Below are 19,822 nucleotides of genomic sequence, written 5' to 3'. Positions count from 1 at the left end.
AACAGACAAACCCCAAAACTGCATCCTGAAATGTATCCAGGTCCTAATACCGGAGCTTGCCTCCGTGGCGTGAAGAATAAAGAAGACCTGAAGATGCTAAGACGACCTAAAGAGGGTTTTCAACATCTTGTATCAGAATATACTGTTAAGAAGTAACATTGGCAACGCTCTTTTTATTTCCCGAAGTGATTTATATTTGTTCTTAAATCCCTCACCGCACTACTCAGTAATATAGAAGAAATACATCTTAGTGAGGATGACGCTTAAAGCACCCTTTGATCCTCTGGGCCTCTTGTGTTCTGGGTCTTCAGGAGAGAACACATCACAGAAATAGAAACTGTTGATAATTCCACAAAAATAGCTTGGTGCATTTTCACTTATTTGGCTACCAAGACAAAGGATGGCATGTTTTGTGGAAAATAAAGTGCCATGTATACAGTACATATTGTTTTCACAATGAGAAAACTTCCAGAACTAGCGCTGCTTGTGAATGATGATTCTTTAATACACCAATATAAAGAGAGGATCTCTAAAGACCTGTTGCAAATGCCTTTTCCATTTTGCTGCCCCTGGAGGCTTCATATGAAGTTCACAAGTAGATACACAATCATCTTACTAGAGCAAAGAGTATTATTCCTGCATCCTTACAACAGAAAAATGTGAAGAGTTCAGAATCTCCTCTGGGTGTCACAACACCCCTTCCATCTCCCCCCAAGGTAGTCACAGAGAAAGGAAAGATGGAACTAAACCCATCAGCACTCCTGAGCTGCAAGAATTACACAAACTCCTGAAGTGAAGCAGCTGCATAGGATTTAGGCACTCTGAGGAATGAAAGATTCAGCAAGTGCCAGGCAGGAAGGAAATTTGGCTGCATAGGCTTGAAGGGTTTGCTTTGTTTTGTTAATTTAAAAATTATTCAGAAACACATTAATGTATCACATGATCCAAACAAAACAACTCTGTGAAGCTTCCACATCATGAAAGTACATAAGCTTATTACAGAACATTACACAGTATCAAAGATAAACATTAACAGTTACTAACTTACTCAAAAAACATTCCTTTAATAATGAAATTTTGAGTTCAGCCTTTCTACCTTGAGTCAGTTTCTACTATGTACATTGATGCTGTAGGAAGAACCAACTGTGATGTTCACAATCAATTTTTTTCATGTCAACAGGTTTTCAAGGAATAAGTATGCAGAAAATATCAATGGTTAAATTAGCATTGCTACCAAAAAACTCAAACTTGATGAGATGTAGAACAGAAGACTTTTCCTGAAATTTAAATGGTCTGACACACTCGATTCCAAACAAGTAGTTTTGACAGGCTGTGAAATAATGGAAATGGGGGCAATGTTGCCTTTGCCGGTCAAAGAAAGCTACTGAACCTTAGGCTGCCTTGATCTTCAGTAATACTATCTGTAGATATTCCTCCCTTCCATGAATTCCTGTGGCTCCCAACTTCACAAAATAAAAAAAAAAAAAAAAAAAAAGAAAGAAAAAAAAAAGAGGAAAACAATCTTACTGACACTTACAGTATTGCCACACAAATTTAGCAACTTAGCACACTATTTCAGAGGAATCTGGGACTTTTTAGAGGCTCCTGTTGCTTTCACTGGAAGTAAAGATTCTAATGTTTTCCATTGAATAAAGGATTTACCACCTGCAGCACTGCAGCAGCCTTCTTACCTGAAGCGCAAGAGGCTTCCACCTCACATTCTTCAGAAGAGCAGGAGCAGAAACCAGGGTATTCTGAGGACGTTTTTTCAAGGTTAAAATCACTCCATTTGGGTCTTCCCGCAATGCATTTACTAGGTTCTTTAACTGCCAGCCAACCTAAGGAAAAATTCCATAATTGAATTTTGAAAGCTTTCCGTTTAACTTCAAATGTGAAGGAAGTCTTCTATTAACTGAAAAGGTCTATTACAGCCTACTCTTTGCAAACATAAGCAGTTTTTACAAACTGTGCTTGATTACTTCTGTTGGACTGAAACGATGCTGCTGAAGCTGGATTGTTATTTTTTTCTTTTGCTACATTTCTCAACAAAATAAAGCAAAAGTGAACAATCTCCCTTTTAGCAATTTGTGAGATCACTGTACATTTTGAATGAAGTGATAAGGACTAGAAATCATGAAATAATTTCCATCTGAATCCTTAGTTGAAACATTCACTGCTGAAGAGGAAGACAGACTATGCTATAGCAACAGATGAAACATATATGTAACAGCTTGAGGAGCCTAACTGAAGATAAATGATCATTTATTTGATTTAGCTGTACAGTCCCTGGATAGAGCTGAGTAATTCAAGTTACTATAAACTGTAAACATAACCATAAAAAGAATAACATGAGTACTGAAAGAATTTTATATGTGCCGCTCACAAAAAGCTACTTAGAGACATTTCTTAATCTTCTTGATTATTTAAGTATGAATTTACCATGAACCATTTATACTTTAAAACAGAAAAAATATTTTTATGGGATTTTTTTTTTAAATGAATGTTTACACTACCCTATTATACTGAATGGTTGAAGAAGTTTTAAAATTGAATAATAATATAAATGACAGCATATAAAGATGTTTATGATAAAGTAGTTTCTTACATTTAGTAAACATTTAAGTGCTGCTGAATTTCTATCTGTATTTCCACAGACACATAAGAAAAAAACCAACAAAAAAGGGTATCAAAACAGTAAGATATGTAAATTCACAACTGAAAGGGAAATTGATAAAAATTCAAATTTTTTCTGAACCTCAACCGATCTTCTTTCAAGTTACACCACTGAAATCAGTGGAATTGTACTAGTTTGAATAAGAGAATCAATTTGGCTCCATTCAGCAATCCTTCTGCCCTTCCTATATGCAGCTGATGTATTACTTGTTCACCATGAATAAAATAAGAAATTCCTACCACTTAGCATTTCACCATGAATTATCATTAAAGTTGGTTTGCCCTGTTTCCCGAGTAATACTACTACTGAAGAAGTGTCTTTAATATTACGGTCTCAAAAAATTTATCCTATGTAATGCCCAAATTAGTACTGAGAAACAGAAATACATTGCAGTGCCTGTAGGATTTGCTAACATTCACTTCTAAAGCTTGTATTTTTTGCCAATATACTGGTGACCTCATCTAGATAACTAGACTTAACACCAAAATTTTGAAATTTGTCTCTTTCACTGGTGTCAGAACAATGGTTCAGCTAAAGCAGACTCCTAGTTAATGTCCTGGTTTGAGATAAAACAGAACCCATTTTCTTTTCAGTATTTCTTCTTTTCAGTTAAGCCTCTTCTAATTCTGGGAAATTAACAGCCCAAGCCACAACAGCTACTCACCCCTAACCTTAGCACTGGCTCCCAAGGGCTAAGCTATTGCCTCCATTTAGTCTCATCTTGTTATTTTTTGGAAGTATACTAAGGATCTTGCTGAAGTAACTCAAATTACAAGAGCAAGCCTACCTAGAAAGGAATTACTTGAGGGAGTAACCACCCGCAAGTGACAATTAGGTCAGTGGTTTCCATTCACCTCTGGGACACAGCAAGGCCTAAGTACTTCTAGGTAAGACTTTGGAGGATTCTCGTAGCCTTACTTACTTGCATCTTCTGTTCACACACAATTTCTAGATTTGCCACTCAAAGAAAGCGAATAGGTGCAGGACACGTTCTCCACTTACCCTTTTAAATATTGAGCCCTTTTAAAAAACATTACTTAAGTGAATTTCTTTCATAGAAAAGCTGAGCCACCAGCACCTTGGAAAATGCCTGTATTAAGCACTTCCCTCCATTTGCTATTCCAAACATGGCAGACTTTTACAGTAGCAATAAATGACCATAGTAAAGACTGTCACAGGTGTTGTAACTACCACAAGTCTTAAGCCCTAGTGTCAAGCTGCCGTGCACTGAGCAGGCACTGGAATGCTGTGCTCATAGAGCAGTTCTCCCCAGACACAACTTTAGCGAGGCCAAACTGCAGCAGCCTTAAAGGGAACACACGAGAATGAAAAGCTTAAGGAATACAAGAGCAGTAACTGAACAAGTCCATGCAAGCATTAAGTGCCACTATATTTGCTATGCTTTTTGACCTCTCAGAGTTCACTATAACGCTTAAATCTCCATTGCTCTTCTTACCAAAGTGTGTATTCTGCTATTGAAAAAAAAAAAAAAAAAAGAGAGAGAGAGAAAAAAATTCATGTGTTCAGAATCACAGCCCTCTACATATATCACCATATTATATCAGGTATAGTTTATAATTACTTCCTCTTAGAGGAAGATAATATCTGATTGCACACGGAGGTGGAAGGAAAATAATAAAGACAACCTTAAAGAGATTTCAATTAAAAACCCTTTATAAGGCTGAAGAGAAGTTAAGATATAAACTGCAAGGTTCTAGCCTGTCTCCACAGTGGGCTGAAGCCGGGATCCCAAAGGTGAAGAGCACACTTGGAAAGAACTGGAGTATGTGTCATAATTCTAAAAAGGATTTTAATAGCTTTTTGAAGTTCTGTTCTATTTTTAATGTTGCTGTTCTATTGAAAACTTTCTAAAAATGCACTGGCCACAGGAAACCAGAAAGTGATAGTAACGATATGCAGGCCACAGCCAAACAAATGCAAATACGTCAACTTGCATTCCAAACAAACTCTTGTATTTGTGCTTTGTTTATAAAATGACAGAGGCCATATTTTTTAACTCAGCCATAGAATTAAAAATGTGCTATTTCTGATTTTTACAGATTGATGTAATTTTCAGAATGCTGAAATCTTTAGAGTTCCATGAGCTCCTTTTAGAAAAGAATGATAAATAATTAAGTTAATGATAAATTATTCCAATGAGATCCTTAATGACAAAACCATTAAAAACCAAGATCTATTAGAGAACAGTCTGCAGTCATTACTACTAGGCTATGATAAAAAGCTCTTAGGAATTTGGACATGTTATTATAAATTGTATTACTAAAAATATCTTTGAAAAAATAGAAGTCATTAAAGTGGATTAAAAATCTTAGTTGAATTCCAGTCCTTGAGATAGATTTTGACATTTATTCTTAAAGAATCATTCTTTAATAGCAATTACTAGCTTCTAGCTATGGTAAGACACATTCAGGAAAAAGGGTATTTTGCTCCTTTAAGATTTTTATCATATACATTCAGATAATCAGATAATATTTCACTCAGTATGGAAAGTAAACATTAAAATTGGACTAATGAAGGAAAAAAAGAATAATGTAATACTTCACTTATTTTCCTGAACAAGTGAAATTGGCGCAATTAGGATACCCATTACATTCAAATCAATATCAGGACATCATTATGTCATCTTTGCACAGCACAGTCATTGTGCACTCTGCAAAATATATTTGCGTACTGAAATACAGTGCACTATTTTTAATGTCTTTATAAGCTGGTCCTACAAAACCTAGAATGTGGAAAGTCACATGCCTGCTCTTGCCTTACTTCATAACTCAAAGGAAAAAAAAACAACAGTGTCAGATGCCAGTAATGAGAGTTGCTACCACAGTGACATGCATAGAGTCTGTAAAAAGATTAGAGTCACAGAAACTTTCACACTGGCTTAAAATCATTGATTCTTAATTTTAGCAAAAAAAAAATTATTCTTTTTTTTTTAATTTAGATGCTAAATATAGAAGAAACCTAGAAGAATGCAAAATAACTCACTGAAAATGATAAAAGGCAGAAGCTTAAGATTTTGGTGGTTTGCACTTAGGATCACTCTAATCAATAATTTTTATTGGTTTGTGTATCCTCAGTGTGGCAAGAAGGACTCTAGGGGGGAAAAATAAATGTATACTCTTGTTTATGTTTAAGGATTTGTTAGTTTCCTCATAGAAAGTACAAGCCTGATAATTAGTGGAAATTGCAAAATATAGTAACTTTAAAAATAATAGTTCCAAAAATATTAATCCCAACGATATAAAATTCTTTACCACAAAAGTATAATGATTTAAATACCCACAATGCTGTAGTAATTTTGTGTACCTAAAGCCTGATAATTTTGTAGCTGGGACTGCATAAGCAGTATGTTCAGAAAAACATAACTCACTTTCCTTGACCTACAATGAACTACTTTCTTCTCTAGTTCTTCAACATCTTTAGAGTCCTCCTATGCTGACTTTGTTCTTTCTCATTTAGATGATCTAGATTTCTATGAATGGAATTTGGAATTAATACTACCAGCAATAGGTACTTCGGCATTTTTATAAATCCAAACTTTGCTCATGCTGCACAAGCCCCTTTTCTCCTTTTATAAAATAAAGGCTACCTCGCCAGTGATGACTCATTAATAATCTGTATGGAAAAAAAAACCAAACACCACTATAGAAAAAATTTGTCATGTTACAGGCAAAAAAAAAAAAGAGACTGAAGAAAACACAAACTGGTGCATTTGTGGATGACTGCACAGGCATTAGGTGCATGATATATTTGTCTATTAAAAGAAACTGAAAAAACAGCTGGACTGTTGAACATGATGCAGTTTATCAAAGGATTCCAGTAGTCAAAACCACCACAATTTACTCAGCTCCATGCCAATTTCTTCAAAACATTATACATACTCGTTATGGCACAAAGTCAGAAGACACAGCTTGGACAGTGGAACTAGGAATGCAGAGCGGAGAGAATATTCTTTTCTCTGCTTTTCGGAGGATAAGCAGAAGTGTGGTTCCTCAGTTCCTTCACTGCCTTATCAAGACCTAAAAATCTATCAGGAGTCTGAAGAATGAAAATGTTCTAAGAAATACAAAATTACAGAGTGCACCTCACAGAAGGAAGGCAGGTTACACCTTAATTTGCTTGTGAGACTTGTGCATATTCTGCTTACTGTATCATATGCCAGCTTTCATTTTACCTAGGATGGAGAGAGACAGAGCGTTAACTAAACAGGAATTTAAGAACTACCTTGTCAGCCATTTGATCTGGAAACCAATTGTACAGAATAATATTTTCTAAATATTTAGAACATACTATATTGGTCACCACCTGAAAACAAGTAATTCTGCTTTGACTGCAGTAACCCTTACATGAACCAGGACAGATGTTTCCCCTCAAGGCTCTTCAAACACATAAGCAAAGCCATCTGGATACTTACTTGAACCTCAAGAGTATGACCCCTCTTCATATTTGCATTTAAGAGGGGAAAAAAAAAAAAAAAGTGGCTTGTGTAAACTGAACATTTTTTTAAGGAAACAGACTATCATCCCTTCGTATTTTAAGCCTATAATTCATTTTGCTCACTTAGGGAATTAATCAAGCAAATTTTTTTTTTATTAACATGGAAATCAGAAATTATTATTAGAAAAGAGTGTGTTGGAAGACCATAAGACTACTTTGTGTCACTGAATGGGACGCTCATCATTACACCTGTAGCTGATTCACTCTTAATATCCTAACCGTTACTAATGATAATTAATGATGGAAAAACAAATGATCTCCCATCATCTTACATAGTTATTTTCATTAACTAATAGAGAAATACAGCAAGATTCCAAGAAGCTGCAAAATTGGCAACTGGAAGACATGACTTTTGGAATGGCAGAAACCTGCGAGTAAGTAACATGTGCCAATTTGTTTGCAAACAGAATGACATCTTTCAGAGAAAGAAGTATTTCTCATGACATCTCCCCTTCAGTTTTTATCTTTCCTGTTCCTACTTGTATTTCACTCCACACAGCGTGCTGAAACACAGACGGTGTGACCTGGCACTACACTTACAGATTTACCTTCATCTAAAATCAGCTCTCGTTAAGACTCAAATTTACAATTCAATAAATATACTATATTGCTTCAATAAATACCTTAACACTGATAAATTAGTGCTGTAATTATTTTGTTGTGCCAGGTCTCTTGACAACATATGTAATTTTGAAAATATGACAATGTATGTAATCTTGAAAAAGTCTGTAATTTAACAATGAACAGTATGAAAGGGTATCAGGCTGCTAATTGGGTATTTACAAGGCATCCACCATTCCAAAGGATAACCTCATCAAGTATGAAAATGCAACTACATTAGTTAAAAAGAACAGCTATTTAGAGATAACAGAACAAACACCTTTCCCAGCAAAGCAAAGGTGTTAGAACTGAAGGAGCCCTTCTAGGCTACAACAGCCATTTGTTTACTCTTCTACAAAGCTGCAGGCAATTCTAACAAGCATTTTCATCAGTTCTTCAACCACCATCTCAGGCAGATCTTTTAAATTCTACCACAGATTTACTTACAGATGTTTTATGGATGCCTGCTCTTGCACAACATTGTTTTTTACCTTAAAGAGTTCTTTCTCTTTCTGGTCTTTATAGCCTTGGCCTCTTAATAAAGAGGAATTCTGTCTCACACCAAGCTGGCTGGGTTAACTGAATTGAAATCCTTATAAAAATTCTCTTCATATGAGACAGAAGATACATTTTCCTATTTATGCATTACTTTTTTTTTTTAATGTTCACATGTATCTTCACACCTTTGAGAACTGTAAATGACCTGTATTTCAGACAAGATATTATCAATATTGAGACAATGGCAACTCTGCTTCTCCTGGAAACATGTTCCTGATTCATTCCAAGTTCATCTTTGCCTTTTTCAGTCACATCACCTCTATGGAGCTCAGTTGATTTGAGCTTAATTACTACATTCTGACTTCTGGAGTCTTGCCAGTTGCTCCTGAGTAACATATAGCTTTCAGCAGGAATTCCTAAAAGCATTATTATTGCTCTCTGTCCTGTTAAATGACCTTCAAATTCTAATGCTCAAAAAAAAAAGTTTTCAGTTTTCTGAAAAGTCAGTTTTCCCTCGTTTATCAAACACTTTTCTATACAGAAGTAGATCAAATATTTTACAGGTGGTCAGACAGCTAGATCAATATCTTTTGGATCTGCAATATTTCTGTTGTCTGAAAAACTGTCAAAGGTAGAACATCAACACAATTTGCTTTTCATAAATCTATGCTGCATTTCACTTAACATGCCATTTTCCTTCATGTCCTTAGTTATCCTTTCCTCTCTAAATCACCTACAAAATCTTGCATAGTACTGACTTTAAGTTGTGCCTTATCACATTTCTCCAGTGTACGATGTTGTCCTGAAGCACACAATTCATTAAAAATACTTGCTCAGGGACTTGCAATTTAAAGTTTCAGTCTCTTCAGTAAACTGAGATGCAGATGATTTGGCATTAAATTATCCAACCTTGAATATCATCATGAATATGTATATATGTTATGACTGATTTTCTTCTCTTTGCTCTATGTTTGATACTATCCTTGCTATGGAAAATTGAAAGAAACGTGTTTCTTGGCTAGTGACTGCCTTAGCTTCAATTCTACCCCATTTTCACTGCATGATAGTCCCAATTCTCTGACTAAAGAATCGTCTCATATATAAAACAACTTAAGAAAAAAACAGACAATATGAAATTTGCTATTTCAACTAAGCAGCAGAAAATACACTATCCATACAACCTAGGGTGTATTTATTAATTTTACAAGGAAATAAATGTGCAGTGGTATATTCAGCAATCGTGTATGATTTTATAAGAGAGGAAGTAAAAATCGACAAGGCACTGGCAGAACTAGTGCCTGTTGTTACTATAAGGAACAATAAAGAGTTGGTGTGGCAGTAACTTAGAATGTGTAACTTAACTTTTAAATTTTCTTATGCTGTTTTATTAAAAACTAATAAGCAAGAAGGACAAGCAGAAAAGCAAATCAGAAAACTGGATAATGATTAAATGATCTTAACAGCCAGTGGTGAATCGCCTGATTTAATTAATTTCTTGCCTAAAGTACTATTATTTTTTCTTTGATCTTTATAATTGTATTACAGAGTGTTCCTTGGCTAGGCCAGATTCCACATAGTAAGTCTTTTATTTCTAACTCTTTCAATTGTTGCGTTATATAATTTGTTAGCTGCTTTTCTTTGATACTTTCTCAACTCTTTTTTTTTAAAAAAAGAAAACTAACCAAATCTCGTAGCTGCATTTAAAAGTTATTTGAAAAGTAAAGTAAAACAAGTGGGTTTATATTCTTAATATATTTAATGTATTTGTTATGTAACTAGTTTCAAGGGAAAAATACAAATGAGAGCATGAATATAGCTACCCCCCAGATATCTAGTATTTCCTACTTAATACAGAAGATGCTTTATATGAGCATATTAATTGTAGGTAATAAAACTGGTTTAGAAAACACACAGCCAAAATATTCTAGCCACATCAATCCCAAAATCCTTAACTCCACTCATCCAGCAAATCAATGGACTGACATTGTCAGCATACTTAATCCTCTGCTATCACTATACAACCCCAGAGAAATGCCTCCAGGATTAGAAATGCTGTTATCTGTGCTGACTCCACTCCAATGGAGGGACAGCACAACTATTTCCAAGTCTGCATCTTCTTAAACCTGTTTAAAAGCTTACTCCTCTCTCAGTTTCAAAAGAGATAATACTTATTCTCTTAAATTGGACTTCCTGATGAGAGTCAAGCTTAAATTGAAATTACAGTTTTGTTTTTAAAGGGAAAAAAAAAATCAAATAAAAGTGTCCTCTTTGTTTCGTTTCTGCCTATGTATGAATTAAAAAGAGAAGCCTTTTAAAAAGAGTAAACACCTAGTTGGTAATGGCTACCTTCACGTAGTCTCATCTGTACTATTTTAGCGCAGGAGTACTGCCCTGCCCATGAATGAATGCTTTCACTGCACAGCTCTGTAACTCAATGTTAAATATGCAAAGTGCTAAAGTTGGGAAATTAAAGAGGTTGTTGAGGAGGGTCATGCATTAGGATGACAAACTGGAAGTGCTCAAATTATCTAGCTCATCAGAAAAAAGTGAAAAGGTAATTTGATTGCATCCTGAAAACACCTAAATGAGAAACCTGCGCTCCAATCTAATAGATAAAAATATATCAAGATCAAAGGACTGGAAGCTTGTGCCAGACAAACGTAGACTACAAATAACATGACTTTTTCCCCCAGCAATGAGAATAATTAACTACCGGAACAATTTATTACAGGTTGTGGGAACATTGATGAAAGTTTTAAACCTCAAATAGTCTTATGAAATGAGCGAATATGAATTTATCTAGAAAATACATTGGCCTAGTTCAGTCAAAATCAGATCAAATGATGCCAGTACTAAGTTATAGGACTGGAATCTATTAAAAGAGATGCATACTTTCTCTAATTAGGAAACTATTTTCACTAGTGGCAAGAAAAAAAATTACTAAATCTAATCATCTTCAGAATAGATTCTTTCAAAGCACATTGTGTTGAACGGGATTTATATTTGATAGATTACCAAAATGCTATAGAGACTTCAATCTTAAGAAAGATAAGGACAAAGATAAAACCTGTGGGATGCAGAATCTCTGAAGCATACAAATCTCTGAAGAAAGTGTATTTCTGCATTTTTTACATATCATAACTTAACACAAGTATACATTTTATGAAAGCATGGAACCTCCCTTACCACTGAACAGCTGAAGTAGGAGTGAGAACTAATACTAACACCTATATTTTTATCACCTAGGCTTTTAATGCCTTAAGTGGAGTCTCTGTGGAAAACTAACATGAGAGTGGAGGCCGTGGATTTCACCACATACATAAATTGTAAATAATGTTTTAACTATCTTGAAAATTCTCTATCAACCCAGGAAGTATTTAGGACACTAAATGTAATAATTTGCCTTTTCACAGGGCAATGGTAAATACTTCACACCAAATAAATTTAATATTTTGATATATCACAGAAATAAACACACACTCTGCTTCTTTCCGCTCCAGGAAAAGGTAATGGGAAAATGCAAGCCATCATAACTTGTTACAAATCAATGCAAACTTTTCCTGCCATTTTATTTTAGAGGGAACAAATATGTGACATTTGACTTTAAAAAGTGGATAAAATATTGAATATATTTTTTTGCAAAAAGAAGCAAGTATTTAATCCAGAAACCAAACTAATGGTGGAAACTCCACTACCAAGTACCAGGCAAGAAAAAAGCCTAGAGAATATTGTGAGAGAAGCAAGAAGTACAAAGCAGCTGAACAAGCACACTTTGGCCAGGTGTAATTTCAAACTGCTTTATATTTTTCTCTTTTACAATTTTACTTCTACTAATGCTTGCTTCTGCTAAGCTGTGGAGTCAAAGGTTGGCATGAGGAAGTGGGTTCTAGCAAGGACTCTGCAGGCACAAATTCCTGCTCCTCTACTTGGTGAGCAACAGTTTACAGCTCTGGAAAACCCTTAAGCCCATCACAGATACACAAGCCTTCTTTCGCAAGGTTACTCAGCTGCCCCTCCCAGTTATTAATTTCAAATGGATTACACCTCATTTTATGAGCTGGTCTTGCTGGTATTAAAATATTGATTACATGGAAATTTAATGAGCTGTTGCCTCTGAATTATTCTAGTCCACTAATGGAAATAATGGTAATTATAAGCATGATATCGATCATGACAATTTGTGATAACTGGGGTGAAGAAGGAACAGAGCTAAGTGTAGTTTGCAGCAAGACTTAAAGGGCACACTTGAAGATCAAAGGGACACTAAAAATATTAAAGCTTCCGATCCACAAAGGGAAGGGGGTTGGACATATACCTCTGAAACATGCAAATACTCAATATTACTGTCCGACTTTCCAAAGCCATAGTGAAGACAGAGTGAGACTTTCCCAAGCATCTCAAAGGAAGAAAAAAATTCTGAAAGAAATAGCTTGCCATTTATCTCTTTTCTTAGCTTATTATAAACTTCGGAATAGAATAATTAATAGTGGGCTTTTTTTAGGAAAAGGTATTTTATGCTACGACTCAGCTGTTGGTACTGTGCCCTTAGCTGGAAAGGGATTCCAAGCATCAAACACCTCGGGCCTGTTGCAATAACACACATAGATTCTGGCTGCTATCCAGAAAGCCAATTCTTGAGTAGTTGAAAGAGAGGATTTCACCTATGGGAGGAAAGATTAAATTAGGTCTGTCCCTTGAAGAGTATGTTTGATGGAGAAAACCAGTCTAATGCGTATTTCAACTTGTAACTATGACAACTCACAGAACCTCTCTAATATAGATAGAGCTGCATGCTGCATTAACATTTAAAGTCTAAATGAATAAGTTATAATTCTTTTCAAGAGAAAATATTTGCTCTCTAATCATAAGACTTTAATAGGCAGACTTTCTTATTTCCATCTCACACAAATGACAGACAGAAAGAGATCTCTTAATCTTGCTTCTGCTGTGTTTGGAGATGCTGTTCAGCAAGACAAAGTTAAATCATTAAACTATAAGCACTTTAGGAAGTTACCATCACTATTGTCACAATGCTACTCATGCCTAGTAAGTCATAAATGCAAACGTTCCTTTCACCTGTAGTTCCAGTAATACAGTAATACTGTTTCCATTCTGCTGCAACATAAAATTTTATTATTTTTTTTTTAAGCAGGACAGTCCCTATGACTTAAGATAGTAGTGGGACAAAATCCATGATTTTAAACAGACTAATAGTTCCACTAAGCTTATAAAACTGCTCATCTGTTTAAAAATTAATCTGCATAACAGAATGCACAAAAGCAAAATCTGACAGATTTCCATCAACACTTTAATCATTTTTGTTTCCCCCCTCCAACAGATTCAGAATCTATGGCTGTTACGGCACTGCTGCATTTTTAATCTGAATGCCATATTAAAGAGAATGTAGTATTCCATTTAAGAGAAAAAGTTAAACTAGCTGGCGCATCCATAAAGAAAAGTCTAAGAACTTCAATGAAATATTCTGGGATGTCCTTACAGAAAGAGTATGATGCTGAGCAGCAGCCATGCAAAATGTAAATTTAGCTTAATCCTTCTGGGTTGGTTACTGACTCAACTTGTGCCTTTTCTTATTAAGCATAAGCAGTGTTTATGACATTTTAAAAGACATAAATAATAATCTAGTTTGGCAGAGTTACCTTCCAAGAAGAACTTTTACCTTTTCAGTAGTGGGAATAGGCAAAGCCTGCAGAGCACAATTTCCAAACTACTTACCACAGTTTGATGGTTGACCTGGATCACCTCATCACCAGCATGGATCTTCTTACACTGATCAGCAGGAGACTAAGGACAAGAGAGAAGAATTAACTTCCCACAGGGGTTGTGGAGAAGGAAGGGAAGAGCAGGAATTAAAGCAACAAATGTTGAAGGAAACAAGAAAGCCGTCTCCAGATAAGTATTGCTGTTATCAAATAACAACTTGTCATATTTATAAAAACTATTTTTATAAGGAACCACATTTTTCCTGGTTACAGATGGCAATTCCATGAAGTAATCTGGAATCCCACTTCCATTAGTGACGAACAGCCTTTTTAACTGGTTGAACTATTCCAGCTTCTTTGCCTCCCCAGGGAACATGAGCAGTCTCAATCTTGCTGGGAATACACCAAGTGAATTTACATTACATAGAAGCAAATCTATTAAGTCAATAAATACTGAGCCCACTGCAATGGTCAGGGACAGGGCTGAGCCAACCACGCATGTAACAGAAAAGCAGGTCTCATAGTCCTTTATATAGTAGTTTTACTGCTCAAGTGCACTGAAGAAACTCTGCAAAGACACTACAGCTCAAGCACTTCCAAGACAGTACTAGATTAACCATCTGAACACAGAAAGTGGCAATTTACAAATGGATAATGTCTGTGACAGACTAGCTCTTCAGGACATTTTATATATTTATCTCTCTCAAAGTGTTCAATGCCAGGCTGGATGGGTCTTTGAGCAACCTGGTCCAGTGGAAGGTGTTCCTGCACATGGCAGGATGATCTTTAAGGTCCCTTCTAACCCAAACCATTCTAAGGTTTTATGATCCAGACACACAAACACATACACACATTACTCCATATATACCACTCGCATGATTTTGGGATCACTGAACTCTTATTCTAAATGTAGCTGCTTCTGATCACATAAGATGGACTAAAACCCATTGAAAAGCCACTTGAACATGGTCAACTGCTATTTAGCGGACTATTTTTAAATGCTTCAATGAAACCAGATCTTCAGTCTGTAAGACAAATCTATAAAGCATGCAGGAGATCAGCAGTCATACTCAGGAGTAGAAAACTGAGAATTCATGGCAACTTACTTGCACTGTGCACTAGCTTACAAGAACATTCTACTGACAGAGTACACCAACTTGAAATTCAAGAGAAAATAACCAGAAAAGAATTAGAGAGCTGAGACACCACCTTGAGAAATAAATCCCAGTGGAAGTTAGCTATTAAGGAAGTAGACCAGCCAGGAGACTTGGACAAGGTCGAATGTTTACTCTACTTGTTGGATACGTAGTCAGGGAGAGGACAGGACAGATTGTCCCATCTCAAACAATGCAGAAACACTTAAAGCAAAATACACTTCAAGTAACAGTTCAAGTTCCCTGTCCAAGTAAGCAGCCTGCTACGAAAGGCAAAAAAAGACCCACTTGCAGCTACAGGAAGTGGTCTAGCGCTAATGCTGTTAACAGGTTCCTCGCAGAAAAGGGTTTATGTTATCAAAGCTTAGTTTAGTTCATGGATGTTTTTTGGAGCCAGCCTATAACATAAATTGCCCATGACACAAGAGCCAGGTGTCAAACACAAAGGAAGAAAACATTTACTGAACAAAAGGTGACTTGTAGAAACTTATACGCATGAATTCACTGCATACCGATCAAAACCTCCAGGAAACAGGCAAGAGCTCTTCAGCTGGATAGTCTTCACCAACCACAAATCCCATCCATAATTTCCATCCCTCTTGCGGATGGAGATTAAAAACAGGAACAAGGACAAGAGGAGGAGGTACAAAAACCCAAATAGCCACTGGGAAGAGAAAGACTGCAATTATCGCTGAATAAAATGCCACAGAGACTCATCTATGAGGAGGTCAAATCACTCTCCAATAGTCAGCACCTGCTGACTAATCAATAGATTCTGCAGATACACAGCTGCTGGAGAATAGTAGGCGACATCATTAATTATTCAATCAGGAAGAACAACCAAGCCAATAGGGCTAATAGCCAATATTTGACAGTGATTCCAAGTGTGTTATAGGTGCTATTCCAAGCATAGCTTCTACCTTCAGCCTACTGCTTGCTTATCATTCCTAACCCTGCTCTGCCCAACCTCCCCAACACAGGCTACAATCCACCTCCTCACCTGTTTGATCTCTGTTGTTCTTTTGTAAGGGCTTGTGTGTCTCCTGCAGTGGGGAGTCCAGCCCTTGAGCTAAACTACCTGGTCATTACAGCCAAATACCAACTTCTGTCCCTCTGCACTAAAATAAACAGGATTTTACCTCATACTTTACAGGATGATGTGAAGAACTACATGGTTCCTGTGTCAATTTCTCCTTTTAGTGGAGACTTGCAGAATTTTAGCAGACTCCTCTTTTGCACCGCACTAAACGTCACACTATACTGCTCACACCACTCACACAATCAGACACTGCTCACAAGCTTTTTACACACTACTCAGACACTACTCACACACTGCTCACACTACTCAGACACTGATGACATGCTCCTGAGGCACTGCTCACAACAGTCAGACACTGCTCACGCAGTGCTCTCACAACTCACATTTCTAGAGTTCAATGTGAATACAAACTTGATCACTTCAAAAGGTAAATGAAAGATAAAGCAGGAAACCGAAGCAAACACCACCACTCATAATGGTCAACTTCAGTTGGCATCACCTGGAAAAGCAAAGGCCTCACGCTTTCTCTTCCTTTCCTGACTTTGATGAGGCTGAGCTAATTATTATCTTTTAAAATTAAACACTGGCTCTGAGGTCAATTATCCCTTCAGAAGCAATGAAAAATCAATTTGCTGAAATGCCAGAAATTAAAGGTCTTTGAAGCTGCTTTATTTTAGCATATGATTAAACTTTTAGCAAAAAAAAAAAACTTCTTCTAGGGTGTCTTATCAAGAAGTATTTTAGTGGCTGGCAATTTAGTAACTCCTCCTGTGAATTTGAATTCTAAATATAAATATATAAATATATAAATATTTTCCCTACAAACTACATTGGATTTCTAAAATGAATTAAATTTACAGTAAAAAATGTATTAATTATAGCATGAGTAATTCAACCTATGAACAAAATCTGTTGCAACATAATCAAGATGGATCATTCATACGTTTCAGGGCCCAAGACACGTGTAGTTATTTTTAGACTTCTAAATGCTGCCAACGGCACTAATATAAATAAGCAAACAAATTTTACGTTTAATTTGCATTAGAATTTTCTTCACAAATTGTGACACACAAATCATCAGGCTTTCCATGGGTTTCCACTGTGTAAAAACTGAGTGGCAAAACCTGCATGATGCAGTACTACTCAATATGTAGAAATCAAGCAGAACAAAATATCACATATGAAGCCTGTCCGTAAGGGCCAGCACACCACTGGTGTATGGCAGCAAGGATTTACATCTTGGGCGAGCTGCACAGTGCTAATTTTATGTTCCTTGGGTGTCAGCATTACTTAATTTCAATATTAGCTTTATAAAATCTAAACTTGTAATTTATCCAGCTATACGCTGTTAAACAGATCCAAGACTAAATGAAAACAGTGTGACTAAAACTCTCTATGACAAACAGAAGAAATGGGTCTTATTATGAAGTCTTGTCAGAGTAATTAGATTGCAGCAGTTGAAGTCAATTTACTTTCTTCAAATTTATAATTATGAATTGCAAGTTAAGTAACAAGAAGGACATTTAGAAGCTACTTTGCTATTCTTGTCACACTGTTTGGTGTTTCTATGATCACTCATCCTGATTTATGTGCGGCAGCGTTTCTGTGTGCTTTTGGTTCAGATTTCCCTAACGCTTTTGGGACTACAATGAAAAAGATAATTAATACATTTTTCTGGGTTTCTTCTGGTTTTTTACTAGAGATGATGGAAAACATGAAAATACAACGGTGCTTACCTTCTCCTAATACAATTCTTTCAGGAATGGTTATTTTCATAAAAGAACATCTTCACACAACAGTCATTTGGATTGTTAATTAACTTTTTTTTCTTAACGTTGTAAGTCATCCATCCCCTTCTGCTCATGTACCAAAATCTATTTGCTCCTTATTACAATTTCTCTCTTCTTAGTGCTAGTCCTGTCAGTAATTACTGCTAGCTTTGAAAACTTTCTGGTTTATCAAAGATTATTCTATAATCTGTCTGATATAAAATATAATATTTTATGTTATCTTTCCTCATTACACGTTTTTTACATCTACCCATACTGCTGATATAGTAACTATTTTAAAATTAATTATTTTATAATATATTTTTACTGAATTGCTTAGACATACAGAAGCTACTCATTTTCTGTGAGTCAATCCTAGGACAGGCATCACCTCCAAAAGTCTAATTTTTCTAACATTCTTTTTAAATTAATTTGGTAACTAGCACATACAAACAAACAAAAAATCACAAAAAAATTGCCGTCCATTCTAAGAAGAAAACAAAGAACTCTTAGCAAAACAGTGTTCACCATTGTATGACAATATTTACTCACTGCAAAAAGCAAGCTGACTTGATATTAAGGGCTGCTCAGATGACAACCACGCTTACCAGTAGCTGCAATTTTGTGACTACTTTAGTCAATATAAACACCTGACGCAGATTTTTTTCCCCCTGTTATATTATTTCTACTGTTCTGTTGACAGGAAAATACTTCTTATTTTTAGTATGAACCCGAACTGTCCTATGTTCTGAGAGAATTATCTCGAGTACAAAAATTAAATACAACAAATAATATTTTAGACTAATGATGATGCTCTTACGTGAGAAAAAAATCACTTAATATAAAGGAAAACACTTTTGTGCCAGAGAGAACATAAACAAGAACAGTATTAGAAAGGGGTATTGGAAGAATCATTGAGGACAGAAATGCAAGATTTTCCTTTTTTTATATTGTTAGTTATTAGTCATATTCAAGTTTTTACAAAGGTGATATGATATATATACAGAAAAGATAAAGAAAATAGCAAGTTTTCATATTACAAAATGCACCATTGCAGATATACCAAAATAAGTGTACGCATGATAAAAGTAATTTAGAATAAAAAGGCTTACATTTTCAGTTGTTCCTGTAATTACATGTAGTCCATCATATGTTGATTTGATATACATTCCCTGAAAAAAGGCAAGAAAGGTAATTAATATTTGTAGGAAACAAATAAATTATGTTTGCTGATAATTAAAATTGTACGTTCATTCCAGTTTAAGGACGTAACTTTTCAACAGACTGGAAGGAACCATGGTCAGTTAACATGTGCAAATCTAAGTTAAACAAAGGTGTATCAAGACCTATTATAAACAGCATCGTTTTCTCACTTAATGCTTTTTATTATTTCAAACAAAGATTTTTTGGACCAAATTCAACAGTGAATATCAGCATAAAAGCTCCTTCCTATTCAGCATTTGAAATATTTACCATGACCTCTTTTTATTACTAGTGATATAAAAGAAGTATCAAAACTGAAACCACAAACAGGGATAGTCTTTAAACTTAAATGCCCCGGGTTCAGATAGTTACTGATTCAATACAAATGAAACCCTACCCCAACTCAGAAAATACATGAGCCAGGGCTCATATTGCTGATTTATGGAGAAAAACGAGCTTGGTGAACTAACAGAAGCTTTGTAATTAGTCCAGGAACAATTCTGCTTCAAGGAGACAATGGACGTGATAGAGACAGACAACCTAAGTAGGCATCTATCTAGCTGTACACACACACACACACACACACACAGAGCGCGCCTTAAATGTCAGCGAGTCTCAATTGCTTGTATTCTTGCCTCTCAGGAGTAAGG

General features: G+C 35.6%; 1 protein-coding gene across 1 annotated transcript in view; it reads right to left on the bottom strand.

Annotated features, from left to right (window-relative positions):
* The window catches only part of LOC106895737 (connector enhancer of kinase suppressor of ras 2-like), a 218,568-nt gene that overhangs the window by 79,805 nt on the left and 118,941 nt on the right, over positions 1-19,822 (bottom strand). Inside the window, exons 7-9 of the mRNA XM_014955349.1 lie at positions 19,082-19,141; positions 14,021-14,089; positions 1,692-1,838 (exon numbers count right to left, since the gene is read on the bottom strand). Coding sequence (XP_014810835.1) covers positions 1,692-1,838; positions 14,021-14,089; positions 19,082-19,141 — 276 coding nt within the window. The remainder of the gene's footprint in view (positions 1-1,691; positions 1,839-14,020; positions 14,090-19,081; positions 19,142-19,822) is intronic.

The sequence above is a fragment of the Calidris pugnax genome, unplaced genomic scaffold, assembly GCF_001431845.1.
Source record: "Calidris pugnax isolate Ruff unplaced genomic scaffold, ASM143184v1 scaffold38, whole genome shotgun sequence".
NCBI lineage: Eukaryota > Metazoa > Chordata > Aves > Charadriiformes > Scolopacidae > Calidris > Calidris pugnax.
This window is presented reverse-complemented; position numbering and strand designations above follow the sequence as displayed.